This window comes from Lissotriton vulgaris, chromosome 5, assembly GCF_964263255.1.
Source record: "Lissotriton vulgaris chromosome 5, aLisVul1.2, whole genome shotgun sequence".
Classification (NCBI taxonomy): Eukaryota; Metazoa; Chordata; class Amphibia; order Caudata; family Salamandridae; genus Lissotriton; species Lissotriton vulgaris.
Genome location: NC_141693.1, coordinates 1,923,511,440 through 1,923,527,924, shown reverse-complemented (window position 1 = coordinate 1,923,527,924; position 16,485 = coordinate 1,923,511,440). Strand labels below are relative to the sequence as shown.

Below are 16,485 nucleotides of genomic sequence, written 5' to 3'. Positions count from 1 at the left end.
AATCCAGTTATGCCCACTGCCATCTGCTCCTTCCATGGTCCATTTGTAGTGGCTCTGGAATGGGGAGATACAGCAGCACCGATTGAACAGTGTCATATTCCATGCCTTGGACGCTTGGCCTCTGGGGCCCGCAGGGCCTGCAACATGGCCTGTGGCTGAAGTAGAGCGTCCACTAGCCCAGCGGAGCAGCTTGGATTCTGGCGACCAGGCCAGTTTGGCACTTGCACCTAGGAGACCGGCAGAGGAGGTTCCTGGAGCCTACCTGTGCCCCGCATGACTGCTGCGACAGAACCCTGCAGCGGGAGCCCAGAGCGGAGTGCGGGAGCCTGGACAGCCTTTGGGCAGGCAACAGTTCTTGGTGGCTGGTGCAGTAAGTGGAGGATGGAGATCCGGACATTGAATCCTGCTAGGTCATCCGCCACTTGTGATTAATCTCTTCTGTGGCCGCCTCCTACACAGCAGCTGGGAATTGGTCTTGGGATGGACAAGGGGCCCGTGCGGCCGCTGGCCTGGTTAGCGGGGAGCTCTCAGCCTTCCCCGTTTTCTCCTCTGCATTTGGAGGGTGTTTGGGATAGTGAGAAGGTGCGGTAAAAGAGCCCAATGCAAGCTGTCGGCTGGGCCTCAGGCGGCTCACTCCTTGCGTGCCAAGAATTGAGAGTCCTATGAGGCCAGCGGCATGGAGGTCCACAAGGGCGTCACACTTTAGGAGGAACAGGCTCAGGCTCTGACAGCGCGATACCAAAGGGGATGATAGACTGAGTGTTTGAGCAAATCAAACACTCACCCGCCAGTCAAATGATCTGGGTTTAATCCATCACCATTCTTTAGCTCAGTCCACCAACCCAGTTCAGATATGGCCATATGCAAATCAGTCTGACCCTGTGCCGGTCCCAGGATGTTTGTTTCTGGTCCAGGGAATACCTGGCTTGGCAGTTCGGGCTGGACTGTTCCCATGAGGCACAGGGTCAGACTGATGTGCATATGGCCATTTCTGAACTGGGGTGGTGGAGTGAGCTAAAGAATGATGATGGATTAAACCAAGATCAGTTGACTGGGGGTGAGTGTTTGATTTGTTCAAGCACTTAATCCATCATCCCCTTTGGTATTGCTTTGTTTCCCCTGAATTGGCAGGGTATGCCCAGACGTGGGTCCCTTCCCTTGGTCACTCTAACACTGGATTCAAAATAGCCTGGCTGATGAGGATTATGAATCCGAAACCGGTCCCAGGATGCTTGTTTCCGGTCCAGGGAACACATGGCTTGGCAGTTTGGCTGGACTGTTCCCATGAGGCACAGGATCAGACTGATTTGCATATGGCCATGTCTGAACTGGGGTGGTGGAGTGAGCTAAAGAATGATGATGTATTAAACCCATATCAGTTGACTGGGGTTGAGTGTTTGATTTGCACAAGTACTTTGCCCATCATCCCCTTCGGTATTGTCAGGCTCTGACAGCAGCAGTTAATCTGTGGGCTGATCGCCTATCGCCGTCAATTGATGTCCCGAAGATGGTGCATCAGATCTAGACTGTTACTCTCCTGAAATTCTATTGAGTTCTCTTGAGCCCTTTGGGAGCCTGCTGGGTAGAGCAGGGGTAGGGAGCGAATCCCCTATGGGCACTATTCCAAGATGGTGTCCTATTACCCTATGAACAGTTGCGAGAGGAGTATGACCTTTTGGCGGGACACTTCCTAGCTTATGGCAGTCTGCTGGCACTACTGGAGGGTGATGGCGGCAGGCCAGCTGTTCTCTCTCTAAATTGATACCATGTACTTTAGGTACATACCAGATTGGTTACTGGGTCACCCTTGTGAGCCCCTGTATAAGTGTACCCTAGGTACCCAGGGCATAGGTGCACCTTAGGCCTTCCAGGGGCTGCAGCATGTATTGTGCCACCCCTGGTATGCCTTCCAAACTGACACCACAGGTCTGTTCACACAGCCTGGGTAAGTTGGTGTAATCACCCCATACTTAGATATCGTATCCCTATATCTATATATACATATAGGCATATATACACCTATAGAGTGCTTAGTTTTATGTGAGAGGGTGGCCTAGCATGAGCTGAGCCCCTCTGCAGCTTTCGGAACGATCTCTTATGGCTGTTCTATGATATAGCCATACCATATACTCTTAAGTGCATTATAATCCTCGCAGTTAATGCTAACTTTGGTTTGGCTTTAACAAAACATGTTGTGTGAGGTGTCAAACACTTTGGAATACTATACCCCCCCCCCGCCAGTCCTGGAGGCGGGGGTAGCATTCCACCCTTCTAGAGGGAGAAGACATGTAGTTACTGGTTTACCCGGTTAAAGTTAAACAGAGCCTCAGCATCACAAAATGGATGCTGCTGCCACAGACACGAGTCTGACCTCCTGCTGCTGGACGAAACTCCGGCAGGGGAGGCCTGGACAATAGGTTTCCTATCCAGGGAGGTGCCAACACCTCCCCACACAGGATTATGACTATTGGGGCATGGAGGGCTGCATCAGCAGATGCTTTTCCAGACACTGCCTGGGGCACACAAGGTGCTCCATGCATAACCCGGTTCAAACCAGTTGCTGGTTCACTCAGCCCCAACTCTGGCCCAAAACTGGACAAAGGGAAGGGGGGTAACCACCCCCTGCCTAGGTCCACCCAAAGGAGGGACCTAGCCAGATAGTCCAGCACACAACTTTAGTATATGCATAGGAGCTGAGTTCCTAGGACTTTAGATTTCCCTGGATGAAACTTTTATACAGAATCCTGGACCTTCGACATTCCATTTCGACCGGAAGACGGAAGACATCTCCCTTGTGGTCAAGGAGTGACCACCCTGCTCAAACAGGCACCAACAGCAACTTTGCCGGTGTGCATTTTTGACGCTCTTGCTGGATCCCGAAGATAATGCGACACAGGACCTGGACTTCGAGACATCTCCGACCCCAACCCACATCCCCAGCAAAGCTGAGACACGTGGTGGACACGAGAGACGTGGGACCGACCGGAACTCCTCGACATCCTGCACTGGAGGGCTTGAAGCCCCAGCCCCGAGCACCATTTGCGCCGAAGCCCCGGCCCCCAAGTGTTCCATGGGTCCCGCTCTTGCATTTGAGCCCAACACGTCTTCCTGGTTCCTAGTCCTTTGGATAGTGAGCCCCCTGAAGACTCCATTTTGAAACTAACTCGCTTTACTGGTTGCTCCAGGCTTGCTCCAGCTTCCCTGCAAAGGAGAAGCGCCACAGACCTTGCTGGTCTGCAACAGAGCCAATCTTGACATCCTGCGTGGGTTGCGGTTGCCAAGGCTTGTTGGGTCCAATCCGGATACTGACACCACAGTCAACTATATCCATCGTAAGGCTGCTCGAATCCAGTGCCTGGCTATCGTCGATGCCTCCTGTACCTCGTGGCTGAAGCGACAAGTTTGACTACTTCACCTGAAATCACCCGACATCGCCTGGTTCCTTCCTGGTTCCTTCCTGGGCACTGGCTAGTGACCCAGACTCTGTCCCTTCTGCTTTCAGGTTCTTCAGATCTTCGATCCACCCTTGGATCCACCCGGTCACTTTTCCTCTGGTCGCCTGCAGCACTTATTTGTAGCTCGCCAAAAAATACGACGACGAAACCCGACACGAAAATATACCTATGCACCCGGCTTCCCTGGGTGAGGTAACACGAGTACTCCAGTGCTCCCATGGGTCTTGACTCTCAAAGTGTCCTAGTTTAAAAGGGTTCCATCCTAGTCCATCCGGAAGTGTCCTTAATTTGTATAATTGTAACTTTTACGTTTCCCGTAGAAAGTCAATGGTAACCTGCGCCTGTGTTTAGACACTGCACACGTCTCCCGTGGGCCTCCTCCTTCCTAACCTTTGGTTGTTTAGAGTAGCCCAGCGATTCCACAGGCCCCAGGCCTGCTTTATAATTCTCTTGTGGTTCTTATACCACTTCCTTAGTATATGATTTGTGAGGCCCCTAGGGCATAATGCATACTGTGCAACTTACCGTATATTAATTGTGTGACTTGTATTGTATTTTTACCTCTGACCTCATAAAGAGTGCAGGGGGGTTGTGTTTAGATTAAATACATATATATTTGATATATACCCTGTGTGGTGTCCTTTCATTTGGTATTCAAGGGATTATAATTGGTAAAACAACTCGCGTAACTCGCCTACTGAAGTCTTAACCTGATGACTGCTAGTTCAGGGTCAATTAGACTGGTGCAAGGTGCCCACTAGAACTAGTGGACATCATATGCCAGGCTAACTTCTCACACTCCTGTACAGGACTTGGACCGGGCCATGAGTAGGATGTCCGTGGGGGTTTCATCAAATGGGAGAAGCAGTTTGGATATGGTGACTCCTGGATGAAGCACCTCAGTAGAGGCAGTTGTCTTGAAAGCCACAGCTGGTAGCTGGTCTATGCTGCCTTCCTCACCACCTTAGTAAATGAGATTCCCTCCTGCAGTAAATGAGATTCCTCCTACAGTAGGAAGAGAGGCCAAGCCATTATCTGGGGAGGTGTCCAGTCCACTAGCATCTGCCAGATCCTCACACCCCGTGTTCCTAGTGATATCTAGGGGCTGGTATTCATCAGGGTCCAGTGGCCCCTCCCAATCTTCCCCAAGTCTCAGCTCACAGGCTTTGACCTGGGAGGTCTGCCCCCAATTGGCAACGAAGTCGGCATCAGGCAACGCATATCCAGCTCTGTGTCAGATTTGGGATGAGTATGGGAACTGTGCGCCCAGTGGGCACCGGGATGTCAGCACTGGAGCCGGTGCCAGGAAAGGTCTAGGTGGCTCGACCAGCAGCGCTCTGAATCCATCCATGGATCCAAGGGGGCTGACTGGCACCAGAGGAATACTCATCGATGGAAAACCAGGAGGGGTCCATTCATAAGCCACTGGGCCCGAAGCCACTCTATCAGTAATTCCTGCCTAAGTATTAGGAGCTTGGCCTCATAAAATTCACAAAGTTCTATGTGGGTTGCTCCGGCTCCAAGAAATTCTGAGAGGCACGGAGATGGCCCTGGTGCGGGCTCAACTGTAGTGCCACACCTAGAGTCCTGAGTTTCCCCATCTCGTCGGATGACTTGACCGGACGGGTGAAGTCAAAGACCTCTTCGCCTACTTACTTATTTGTGGGACTGACTCGAACACCCGGATGACTTCGACTGTGACAACGATTGCTGGGAGTGGCTCCGCAAGATCAAGATCATTGCGGCTTCGCACACCAAGTAGTGAGAAGGTTGAGGGACTGCTCCCTCAAGGCTTTGGGGTGCACAGTGCAAAATCGGCACAGGTCTTGGCATCGTGGTCATGCTCAAGGTACTATAGACAAGCGCCGTTATTGACATTTGGCAGTGGCAGGAGCCACATTGCTTACAATTAACGAATATCAAGCTTATACAGCACACTGTCACTCACAATTGAGCATCCTGGCTCTAAGTGTGGGACCGACATGGATCCTTCCGTGAAGGCGATGGGAAGAAAGGGAACAGATTGATGGAGTGGTTAGATTAAGAAGTAGCAGAGGGTGTCAGGGACAAAAAGACATGTTTTTGAGCATTTTTTTATAATTTATCTTCAGGATCAATGAAGCAGAGAGAGCTGGATACTTGGTTACAGGCTCTGGAGCTCAGCACAATGATGGACTCTCCCACAGGATATGAGTCTAAAGGGTGGTGGCTTCAATAGATTGGCAGTGGATGATCTCAGCGTCCTCTAGTTCCTGTAGTGGCAGAGATGGGCAGTGAGGTATTTGGGTCCAGTGGACTTAAAGGCTCTAAACACTAGTAGTAGAATCTTAAAAAGGATCCTCTTATAAATTTGTAGCCAATAGATTTTTTTCTGGTATACTGATTGGATATTTGTCAGTTTGGTATTTTTTTTAATTAAAAATTATTCTATTTTTCTAAAGCTGGTGTGGATTCCTTTTGTAGAGTGACTGTGTTACTGTTTGAAGTGTTGCACAAATACTTTACACATTGCCTCTGAGTTAAACCTGACTGCTCTGAGTCAAGATACCCGAGGGTTGAGCACAGTTTAATTTAGGGTTTGCTGGTTACTTCACCATGAAAACAATTGTGGTTTCTGCATGAAATGATATTGTAAGAAACTGGATTATTATTTGGGGTAGGGCTTCCCACTTCACAGAATAATCAAAACCCTCGAGAGTTCACTAGATTAACCTGAGCTCCACCCTCTGGTAGTTCTTGCACAGAGCAGATATGCTTAACTTAGAACCGTGTGTGACGTATTTATGAAGTACCAAGACAGTAAAACTGTCAAAATGTAATATAAAAATCCGAAACTGATTAGAGGAATAAAAAAAAATGTGAAACATCATCTGTAGAATCCAGTGGAAATGGCCCATCATTTCCACTTAGGATAATACATTCTTGTCCATTATCATTTTGTCCATCATCGTCTGGTGGAAGCTCACCTTGCTCTCCTTCTGTATCAGAATATCCAGAACAATTAGAGTAAACATCACCCATGTCCTCTCCATAAACAGATTCTCTTGTCGTTGGAGGAGAAGGAAGCGGCAACGGCTGCTGAGGAGTAGGCGAAACCGGTAAAGGAGCAGATTGAGGAGGTGGAAGAATGAGTGCAGCAGGTAACCTCATTGAAGAATTATTACTTGGTTTCTGTGGTATAACTTGTTGAACGTAACCATCATCTGTTGCAATGTTGATAAAAAGGCTAGTGGCACATGGACCATATCTGGATCTCTATAATATCTTGGTGGTTTCTGCCTCATACTAATTTGAGTACTCTCAGACTTATACTGCTACTGGTAAACATATTCGTTGTAGGACTCTTTGTCAGGCATTTCATACTCTTCAAACTATGGGACATATTTTACATCTAATTTTGTTGGGGTGTAAGCTGTCAGCGTGGCATAATCACTACCCTCTTCTTCTTGAACTGACTGCAATAATTGAGCTGTAGTGAAATCAATCACCATTAATGGTGAAAAAACATCTTGTCCAATGTTTTTGATTGACAGTGTGGCTCTCAACGATGATGTCGTTGATGGTGACTTTGTAGCCAACAGTATGGCCGTCGTTGACAGTAAGTCATAATCTACAGTATGCCGTCATCGACGGTATGGTCCTCGTCAACTGTTTGGTTGTTGTGGATAGTTTCTTTGTTCTTGCCCGAATGTTTGACATTGACGGTGTTGTCATCAACTGTATGGTTGTCGTCAATGACGATGATACCATTGAAGACAACCATACATTTGACGACAACACCGTCAAGAATTGAAGTTGTCAACAGTCTCGTTGTCAATGAGGTTTCCTTTGAAGATGAGTCCTTTGAAAACTTCTTTTTTACGACAAGTAGATCTTCTCTGTAGCACTCAGAGACATACTTATCTGGTTTGTTATCAAAGGAGGTGGCTGCAAGGCTGCACCAAATAAATCATGCTCAGGAACTGTCCAATTCTTGTCTTGTTCGATGCCTTTGTGGAAGTGCTTGAAGGGGCACTTCTCACAGAATCCTCCTCTGAATAGGGGGCTTCTCCTTTAGAACAAGGAACATTCTCTTTATTCATAAGGAATCACGCCAACCTCCTTTCTCTAAGGGTTTTAGTTGAGAAAGACTTACAAATATTGCATTCTGCTAGACTATGTATTAGATAAAGGCAATAAATAAACTGAGATTGTAGGTCATCAGTGTAGATCTTCTTGTTGCCACAAGATGAACAAGGTTTAAATAAAGATTTCTTCTCTTTGTCAGTCATGGTGACAGTTGGTTGTCAGATAAAATGATCTCCCTGCTGGTCCAGAAAATATAATAATCTACCCTAAACACAATTCACAGTACAGCAATGCTGAAGATAGGGCTGATTTGAATTCAGGGCAGCCCAATATATACTAACAATTTCAGGTTCACTGATATGTTAAAGCAGATCTCTGACACGGGACTCACATGTACCCGACATGCAGCAGACATCTGAGCTATGGTGGCCTCTAAGGGAGTAGGCGAGCTTAAGCTTCCACCTCATTAGCTGAATCTTGGGTTCTTTCAAATGAGGTGGTTGTATTAATAAAGATTCTATGGTGTTTAGGCTGATGGACTTTTATGAACTGTGTATAGTATACTATATATATTTTACACTATTTGCTGCTAGGTTATGTGTACCAAAGGATTCGTAGCCTAATGACGTTCTTGTATACATAAAAGATCCAATGTTGGAGAAGCTTAGGGGATAAAATCCCTGCGTGTCATGGCGGTTGTATCTGTGAAACAAAAACTCCTGCTTTGGGAGTTTCAGAAATACAAAAAGAAAGTCAAGCAAGACCTGATAGACATGACTCTCAACTGGCATTTCCCTTTGCCTTCAGTGCATCCTCAACCAGGGCCAGGCAGGTGGGGATCTCTAATCATGGCAGAAACTAGGTCCTTCACTGATATGGAGGCTGCACTGGAAACATTATTCTTTGCCCTGGTCTTAATGATGCTGATGTTTTCAAGACCCATTAGAGGTTTGGTAAATCTCTCCACTCTCTTCTCCAAGGAAAAGGGGGCAGGGAGAGTTCAGACTAAGGTTAGAGCTAACAAGATACCGAACACAGTAATAATTACATAATATAGATGTAGAGAGAATTTTAGTATATATATGATTTTACATTCCAAGCTTGATTGATGTATTAAAAATTAAAATAAAATAAAAACCTTTACTCCAGTTTCCAACACTGGTATCTTCCATATATTGACATGGTTGAATCATTCCCCGTCGTCAGGCTTTGATGCCCAGTCTGACGACTGGGAATGATTCAAGCATGTCAATATGAAAAAATCCAATGTTGTAGAAATTTACATTGTCAATGTGGGTTATTAACAGCAACAGAACCGCCAGTGTGATTGTGTTTAGCATTTCCTTAACAGCCACACTATCCATCAATGTTCATCTGGTACTTTTGCCAACTTTACACCTTGCTACTGACGATACATCACCTTTTTCCATAGTCTCTCGTGCCTCATCACGCCGCTCTGGACCGAGCTGGGTCCACTGCTCGGTTTCATCTAGGTACTTCATGGCATATACCCCTGGTGCCATGTAAATCATGGTCTGCTCGGCGCAACCGGTAGGAACCCGGATCAAGCGACTCACTCCATCAGCAGCCAAGCTGTTGTTGACAGTCTCTATGGAGTTGTCGGCTGCAGAATAGAGAGGAAAATGCATTTAACTTGATATGTCTTGATTGTCCCTCCAGTAATCCATCGTATTCACTAACCTTACACAATCACTCCATCTTCAGTCCAAAAAAGGGCTTGACTACACAAATATTTAGGTATACATGAGCGGTACTGACCACATACAGATTTGGTTTCAACATGTTAATAAGCTGTTTTCAGGTTTGCCACCACGTTCACATGAAATTGGCATAAGATAGGGATATACACTAGACTAATTTTTCATGTTTGAGTCTGTCTAAAAAATATTATGCAGGATTGTATAGTGGACTATATCAATACAATCCTTACCAAAGCAAACGCATGCAAAACATACAATTTCGGACACAGAAGGAACATATGAGGCGCTGCACAAATAATCAGTTAAATCCCCTTTAGTGAGAATGTGGGCATATCACCCAACTGATGCACTTTAATAAATAAGAGGAAACAGCAGAAACAAAATGTGGCATGTCCTCCATGCACTGGAGCTAATGTTGACCTTGAACACTACTAGTCACTGCTGCAGGCATGTAGGGGATCACTTAGCATTTTGGAGAGATGATCTTCTAGCGGTAGTCATGAAAAAGACCGTTGGTAGTGCTTTACTCATGAGAATGAAATAGCCATGATTCTGCCCTTCATACCCTGACAAAGACCTACAGAAGGGGCTCAGCCAGACATTGCTTTGCAGCAAAAAATCATCATCTGTGTTGAGACGATGAAATATTGATGGTGGAGTCTACTGTTTTAGGGCTTTAATTTACAAAGAGACTTTGAAGATACCATAAAACCAGAGGTTTCATTGATGGACAACTTATAGCCAACCCAATCCAATTTCATTTCAAGACCTGAGACGAGGATTATGCTTATCTGCGTTTTATTAAAGCAGCCATTCATTTAACCAAATTTTTTCCCAACAGTATGCACAACAAACTGCAACTCCCATGAGTCCTTGGGAATAATTCCACAAGTGGCCCAACCATAGCAGATAACAGTTCCAACAATGAGCCAATCAGACTCCACCAGGTGTCCCATAGCCCTCTCTAATTGTGTGTGTGTGCTTGTTATGGCCGCAGGAACGTGTGTTTATGCTCCTCTGCAGCCGCTATTCTGGTGCAGCTTTGTGGTGCGTTCCTCCACCCACTTGGTGGCACTACGGTATGGTTGACACTCGCTCTACCGATGTGAGATCCTTTCAATTCACATCAGAGGATGCAGGGATTGTGTGCTGGTAGCTTCGGCCTGGAGCCTTTCTGCCCTGGAGCATGACGCCCCAGCATGCTGAGGTCAGTAAACCATTGGGGAAATCCCCTGAGCTTTGCGACATTGATGCCCTGCTTGGGTCGGTAGTGCATTATTATGCCCCCTGGGGTCTATGTTACTGTTGTTGGCCACAAGGGCCTGTGGGGGAACATGCTCCCAGGCACTAGATTTCCCCTACTGATTTTGGCAGTGGGGGTGACGTGTTCCCGGGCCTAGACCCATATTGTATGTGGCTTTCCCACTAAAAACCCCTGACTGAACTCGCAATCTACCATTTACAGACACCTAACTGCCTACATTAGCCCTAAAGGGGGTTAAAAAGCTCTATAGGTGCCTGTATTGTCATTGTTTTCAAGGTATGCCTTCCTATTGGAGGTTGGAGGTTGAAGGGGACATTTATGAGGAACCTTTGGATGCCTACCCTGGGATGATGATTTTTATGATGCAGTGGGCACTTCTATTTACGGGGCAGTTGACGAGGCCAAGGGCACTATGAAGAGCGCAATGTGCAACTGACTGCTTACAAATGTGCCATGTGCCCTTAGGCACCACAGGAGGCCCCAGGGCCTTCTCCAGGGCCCCCAGCACCTCAAAAGTTTGACCCAGCCCTGGCAAAGTGCCATTGTGCGGAGGAAGTGGATCTAGATGCTTTTGCGTGCCTTAAGCAGGCCTTTTGTGGCCCAAAACCTTTCTCTCCTTCTGATTCACCGGAATTGCTGGAGCACCCTCCCCCCCTCACCTGATCAGAATGAGGACTCGCCGTCGGATGAGGAGGTGGGATACTCCAGGATCTGCCAAGCTGTGTCTTGCCCCCTCTGCCACCAGCGAAACCCCGCTGCAGAGGCAGGATCTGATATGTTGGATCCAGATGAGATTCTTCATCTCCAATCAGCAGAAAGGGTCCCCGGCAACAAAGTGGCACACTATGTGGCAAACCGCTGATGCAAACCTCTGTAGAAAGTGGTGCATAGCAGCCTGTGGGCACAGTACCCACATCCAGCTCTGGCTGACAAGTTTACATTGACACTGAAGATTGACCGTAGGATGGCTACTTTCCTAGCAAAATTTGTCAAGGACCCCAAAAAGTGTATCGACAGGTCCCTGAGAGCTTGCCAAGATAAGCACCTGCAAAACACAGAAGATGATGGACGGAATATTGCACAATGGCAAAACATTCACCCCCAGTCACAGATCTGGGTTTAATCCATCGTTATTTTGCTCACCAAGCCACCCCAGTTCAGACGTGGTCATATGCAAATCAGTCTTGACCCTGTGCCTCATGGAAACAATCCAGATCGAACTGCGAAGCCATGTCTTCCCTTGACCGGAATCGAGCATCCTAGGACCGGTTTCTCGCTATCAGCCTTCATCAGCCAGGATATCTTGACTCCAGTGGCTTAGTGAGCACAGGACCCACGTCTGAGCATACCCTTCCCACATAGGGTGAACAGCAAAACACACAAGATGATGGACGGAAAGTTGCACATTGGCAAAACATTCACCCCCAGTCACAGATCTGGGCTTAATCCATCGTTATTTTGCACACCAAGCCACCCCAGTTCAGACATGGTCATATGCAAATCAGTCTTGACCCTGTGCCTCATGGGAACAGTCCACCACTGCGTGGAACCTGCGTCGTCGACGAAGTCGTTGTCGAAGCGGTCGTCGTCGAAGCCCTCAACAATGGGGCCGTCGACGGAGCTGTGATCGACGCCTGGTAAACTTTAGCAGCCTTCGTCGACATACCTGATGATGTCGTCGTTGACTAACGGGTTTTCTTTTCCGATTTTCCCGCCTGGGGTACAGATGATGGCTTTTTGGAAACTTTTTGTCTTCTCAGCTGGTGGAGAAACAACAGGAGGTCCTTGGCTCACCTTCTGTGTAGAAAATACCTCAGTAACAAGTCCCACCCTCTCCTTTGCACCTCAGTGAGGAGATTTTGTGGGACTGGAACTATCAGACGTCTTTTGAGAGGCCTTAGCAGGAGGTTCAGTTGAAGTTGAAGGGGAAGACCTACCCCTCTTTTTAGATCTCCTTGATGATGAAGCTGGGGAGGAATCTTCGCTGTCACTTGAAATTACCTCCTTCCGTGACTTTATCTTCTGTAACCAGGTCAAAAGTCTTCCTTCCCTATCTCTCAGTGTCTTGGTGGAGAAGGTTCTGCAGATTTTACAATCTGTGGCCTTGTGGTCCAGGTACAAGCAATAAATACAATCCTTAAGTTTGTCTTTAACATAAAGGTTTTGTTTTAGAACAGGTAGAACAGGTCTTAAATAAAGCCTTCTTTTCTTTATCCGACATCCTGAAGAGAAACTAGCTGAAATCCAAAGTTGTAGAGAAAAAACTGAGCAGAGCTCAGTGGAGACTCCCTTAGCACAATGTGCGGTATAAAATCTGAGGCTCTGAGGTTCTCTCAGGAGGGTTCTATGAGGTGAGGCTAATCTGATTGATTGTTGCAGGTTTTTGGTATCTTTTACAAAAAGAGGTGGATATGCTACAAAATGAGATTAGGCCTAGGCCTTTCTTTCTCTTTTGTACCTACTGCTATGGTATTTTTTTATTTACAGAGGCTCCCATTCCGACGATGGGGAATGGTACAAGCTATGGGAATCTATGAAACTTCCAATACTGGGGCAACTTATCTTATTTCAAGACCAGTCGCTTGTGCAGCACGACACTCACTTGGATGCACTGAAGACACCCTGCAGACCCTTGGCATCGATCCGTGAGCTCTAACCACATGACTGGGCTTTCTGGCATTCACCGCTTGGACCAGGCCCCTATCTTCACTTACTGTCAAGGTGTTGCACTCTGCATAATGGCTGCGAACCACTCAAAGAAGAATACCACCATCAAAGACCTACTGGATAAACCACCCGCTCTCTCCTCACAGGGCATAGCCCCCTACACAGACCCTCTCTCAGCTAAGGAACTGGTGATCCGTGCCCTCTTGGAGCAACTCTTCGGGGCGTTGAGAGAAGATAGAAATATATCACAATCAGATACAAGTGTAAACAATGATTTTCTTCTTTTCGGTATTTTATTCATTTAGCTTTCCACCACAGCTCCCATCAGCCAACACTTGTTTTGTCGCGCCAGGGATGTAGTCCCGCGACTTTCTCAAGGCTGTATAAGTGTAAACATATAAAATACCATTGTATTCTTTCAAGCATGAACATTTTCTATAATCATTTATAAAAAATATTATATACATCAAGCAGTGTATTTGTATATCATGCACAAGGTGAATGACCCAAAACTTGGTCTGACGTACAGTTTACAGTCAATTTGCATCCAGCACAATAAAAATTACTTACAAAAGGATATAGGCTATAACCAAAATTGATGGAGAGAAGAAAAGGATTGGTCCCATTGGACACACCGTAGTGCAACCATATTGCCCGAGTGTGACTAGTGGGTGATAGCACCATGCCATTAAAAACCAAAACCTCTAAATGCGTGATATCTGAACCAAGGAAAGGTTTAAGATATATATGAAATCACTTAGTGCTATCTCAATCCGACAAGTGACAATTGTGAAGAAACTTAGAAGACACGCCAAAACCATGTATGTGTTCCAAATACCTAATTAGCCTGCGTAGCACGTCTCTGTAAGGTAAGAAAGAGAGGGAAGGGGAGCGAGAAGTCAAAATTAAAAAGGGACCTTCCTTCTCACTACCAACAAATATAAATCCCCCACCATGCTTGCCAACACCTACTTGATTTGTGGTGATAATTCCGGACCACAAAGGGTTTCTATTGCGAGTGGCATCCCACTATCAAATTATTGTGTCGTTCTTAATGCTCCTCTCTGTTTCGAAAGTCACCAAGCTGTAATATGTGTCCGCATTAAGATTCTTTCTATTTCTTTGGAGCATGCAAATCCTCATCATATCTCACACCCAAAGGCAAACCATCCCCTATAGTAACTCTACAAGTAGATCCACACTAAGTACATACTATATTCTATTAAGTATAAGAAATTATAATATGTAATTTGTTTTGTGAAATCACATTATGCGGATATAACAGCACCGGCGTCATTTAACCCGCAAACTTCTTCAAAGCTGTATATATCAAACATTCTCCAATGTTACTCATATCTCATACCCAAAGGCAACAAATTCTGTTTGTTAATCAATGCTCTAGTATAGATCTACACTCAATACGTGATGTAATTCATTAAGTAGATAACTTCATAAAAATTGATTTGCTAAGCGAAGTCTCGTTAAGCATATTTATTTTATTATTATTATTTTATTTCGAGTTTTATATAGCGCGTAGTTACCCTGGAGCATCCCAGCGCTTATTCCAGAGCAATAAAAAGGAGGCAGTTAAGCGTGATCACAGGCATTAGTTGGGGAAGAGGTGTGTTTTAAGGAGTTTAAGAAACCGGAGAAGACAAGTCTCCGAACGTAGACTCAGGGGGAGTGAGTTCCAAAGAATCGCTATATTCACTGAGAATCTTCTCCTCCCCGTTCGAGCCTTTTTGACTTTGGGAGTTCTAAGCAGATGTTTCTGATCTGAGCGCAAGGCTCTGTTTGCTTTGTAGGGTACAACTAAATTCTTCAGGATGGGAGGTCCCTTATTCTGAAGAATTTTATGCGCGATACAGAGGGACTTAAATTTGACCCTTTGGCGCATTGGGAACCAATGCAGCGCCTTCAATGCAGGTTTAGCTGACCGCATCATTGGGGTGTTCTTGAGGAGCCGTGCGGCAGCGTTTTGAATCTGCTGGAGTTTATTAAGCGTTGCTTCAGGTGCACCAAGAAAAATAGCATTGCTATAGTCTAGTATTGATACGATCAACCCCTGAATAAGCAGCTTTCTAGATTGCGGTGGAAGGAGGGGCAAAACATTCCGAGCTGCGCGGAGGAGACCGAAACAAACTCCCGCAGTTTTTTTCGCCTGGGTCCTAAAAGAGAGATCTTGCTCCAGCCAGACGCCAAGACTCTTAATCTCCTCCTTTGGATTCGGGAGCTCGCCCAAACAACTGGGCCAGCTAGTCGGAGGAAGTGAGGGTCCTTTATGCCCTAAGAGCATTATTTCGGTCTTTGAGCCATTTAGCTTCAAAGCCGATTGGCACATCCAGGTATAGACTTTGGACATGCAGGAGTGCAACGTGTCCGGACTTTTAGCAAGCTGGGATAAGGCAACCACCAGCTGAGTATCATCAGCGTAACTCACGATTTTGATACCAAATGGGGCAACCACATCCTCCAGGGGGGCCATATACACATTAAACAATGTGGGGCTTAGGGATGAGCCTTGTGGCACACCACAATGGCGGGGGATTGATGCTGATCGTGCGCTGCCTTCCCATACTTGGTAGGTCCGGTCGTTAAGAAATGACTTAAGCCATTTCAGGGCCAATCCTGTTACCCCTGCATCTGACAGCCGTTGAATTAACACTTGATGGTTAACAGTGTCGAAAGCCGCACTGAGATCCAGGAGGATCACTGCCACTGATCCTCCCGGATCCAAAATGCTCCTGGCTTCCTCAACGACTGCCAGAAGAGCAGTGTCAGTGCCCTGACCCGGCCGAAAGCCTGTTTGCGAATTTCTCAGCAGGTCATTGGACTCAAGAATGTGTGAAAGATGTGAATTCCCCAGCCTTTCCGCGATTTTACTGAGTCCCGGCAGCAGAGAAATGGGCCTTTAATTTGCTAGATCCAATGGATCTAGGTAAGGCTTTTTCAAGAGGGCTTTCACAACTGCTTGTTTCCTTCCCAGTGTAAGAATTGGCTTTTGTAGTTTGGTTTGCCCTGTTCCCATCATGCACTGGGACAGGAACAGACTAATTTGCATACAGCCAGGTTCTGAAACTGGGATGTGCAGTGAGCTAAAAAACGGTGTTGGATCTAGCCCTGATCTCTTGACTGGGTGAGAGTATTCTGTTTAATTCAGAGACTCTGTCCCTCACCACCCCTTGTTGTAAATATTTTTGTCCACCCTAAGCGTGGAAGGGTATACTCAGATGTGAGTCCCTTGCTCATTGCACCATCAGGATTCAAGCAAGCCGGGCCGAAGAGGCTGAAATGCCAGAAACCGGTCCCC

At 46.5% G+C, this 16,485-nt stretch overlaps 1 protein-coding gene across 1 annotated transcript in view; it reads right to left on the bottom strand.

Moving 5' to 3' along the window:
- The window catches only part of LOC147717735 (complement C4-B-like), a 643,152-nt gene that overhangs the window by 236,549 nt on the left and 390,118 nt on the right, over nt 1-16,485 (bottom strand). Inside the window, exon 24 of the mRNA XM_086919877.1 lies at nt 8,944-9,147. Within this exon, the coding sequence (XP_086776003.1) occupies nt 8,944-9,147 (204 nt within the window). The remainder of the gene's footprint in view (nt 1-8,943; nt 9,148-16,485) is intronic.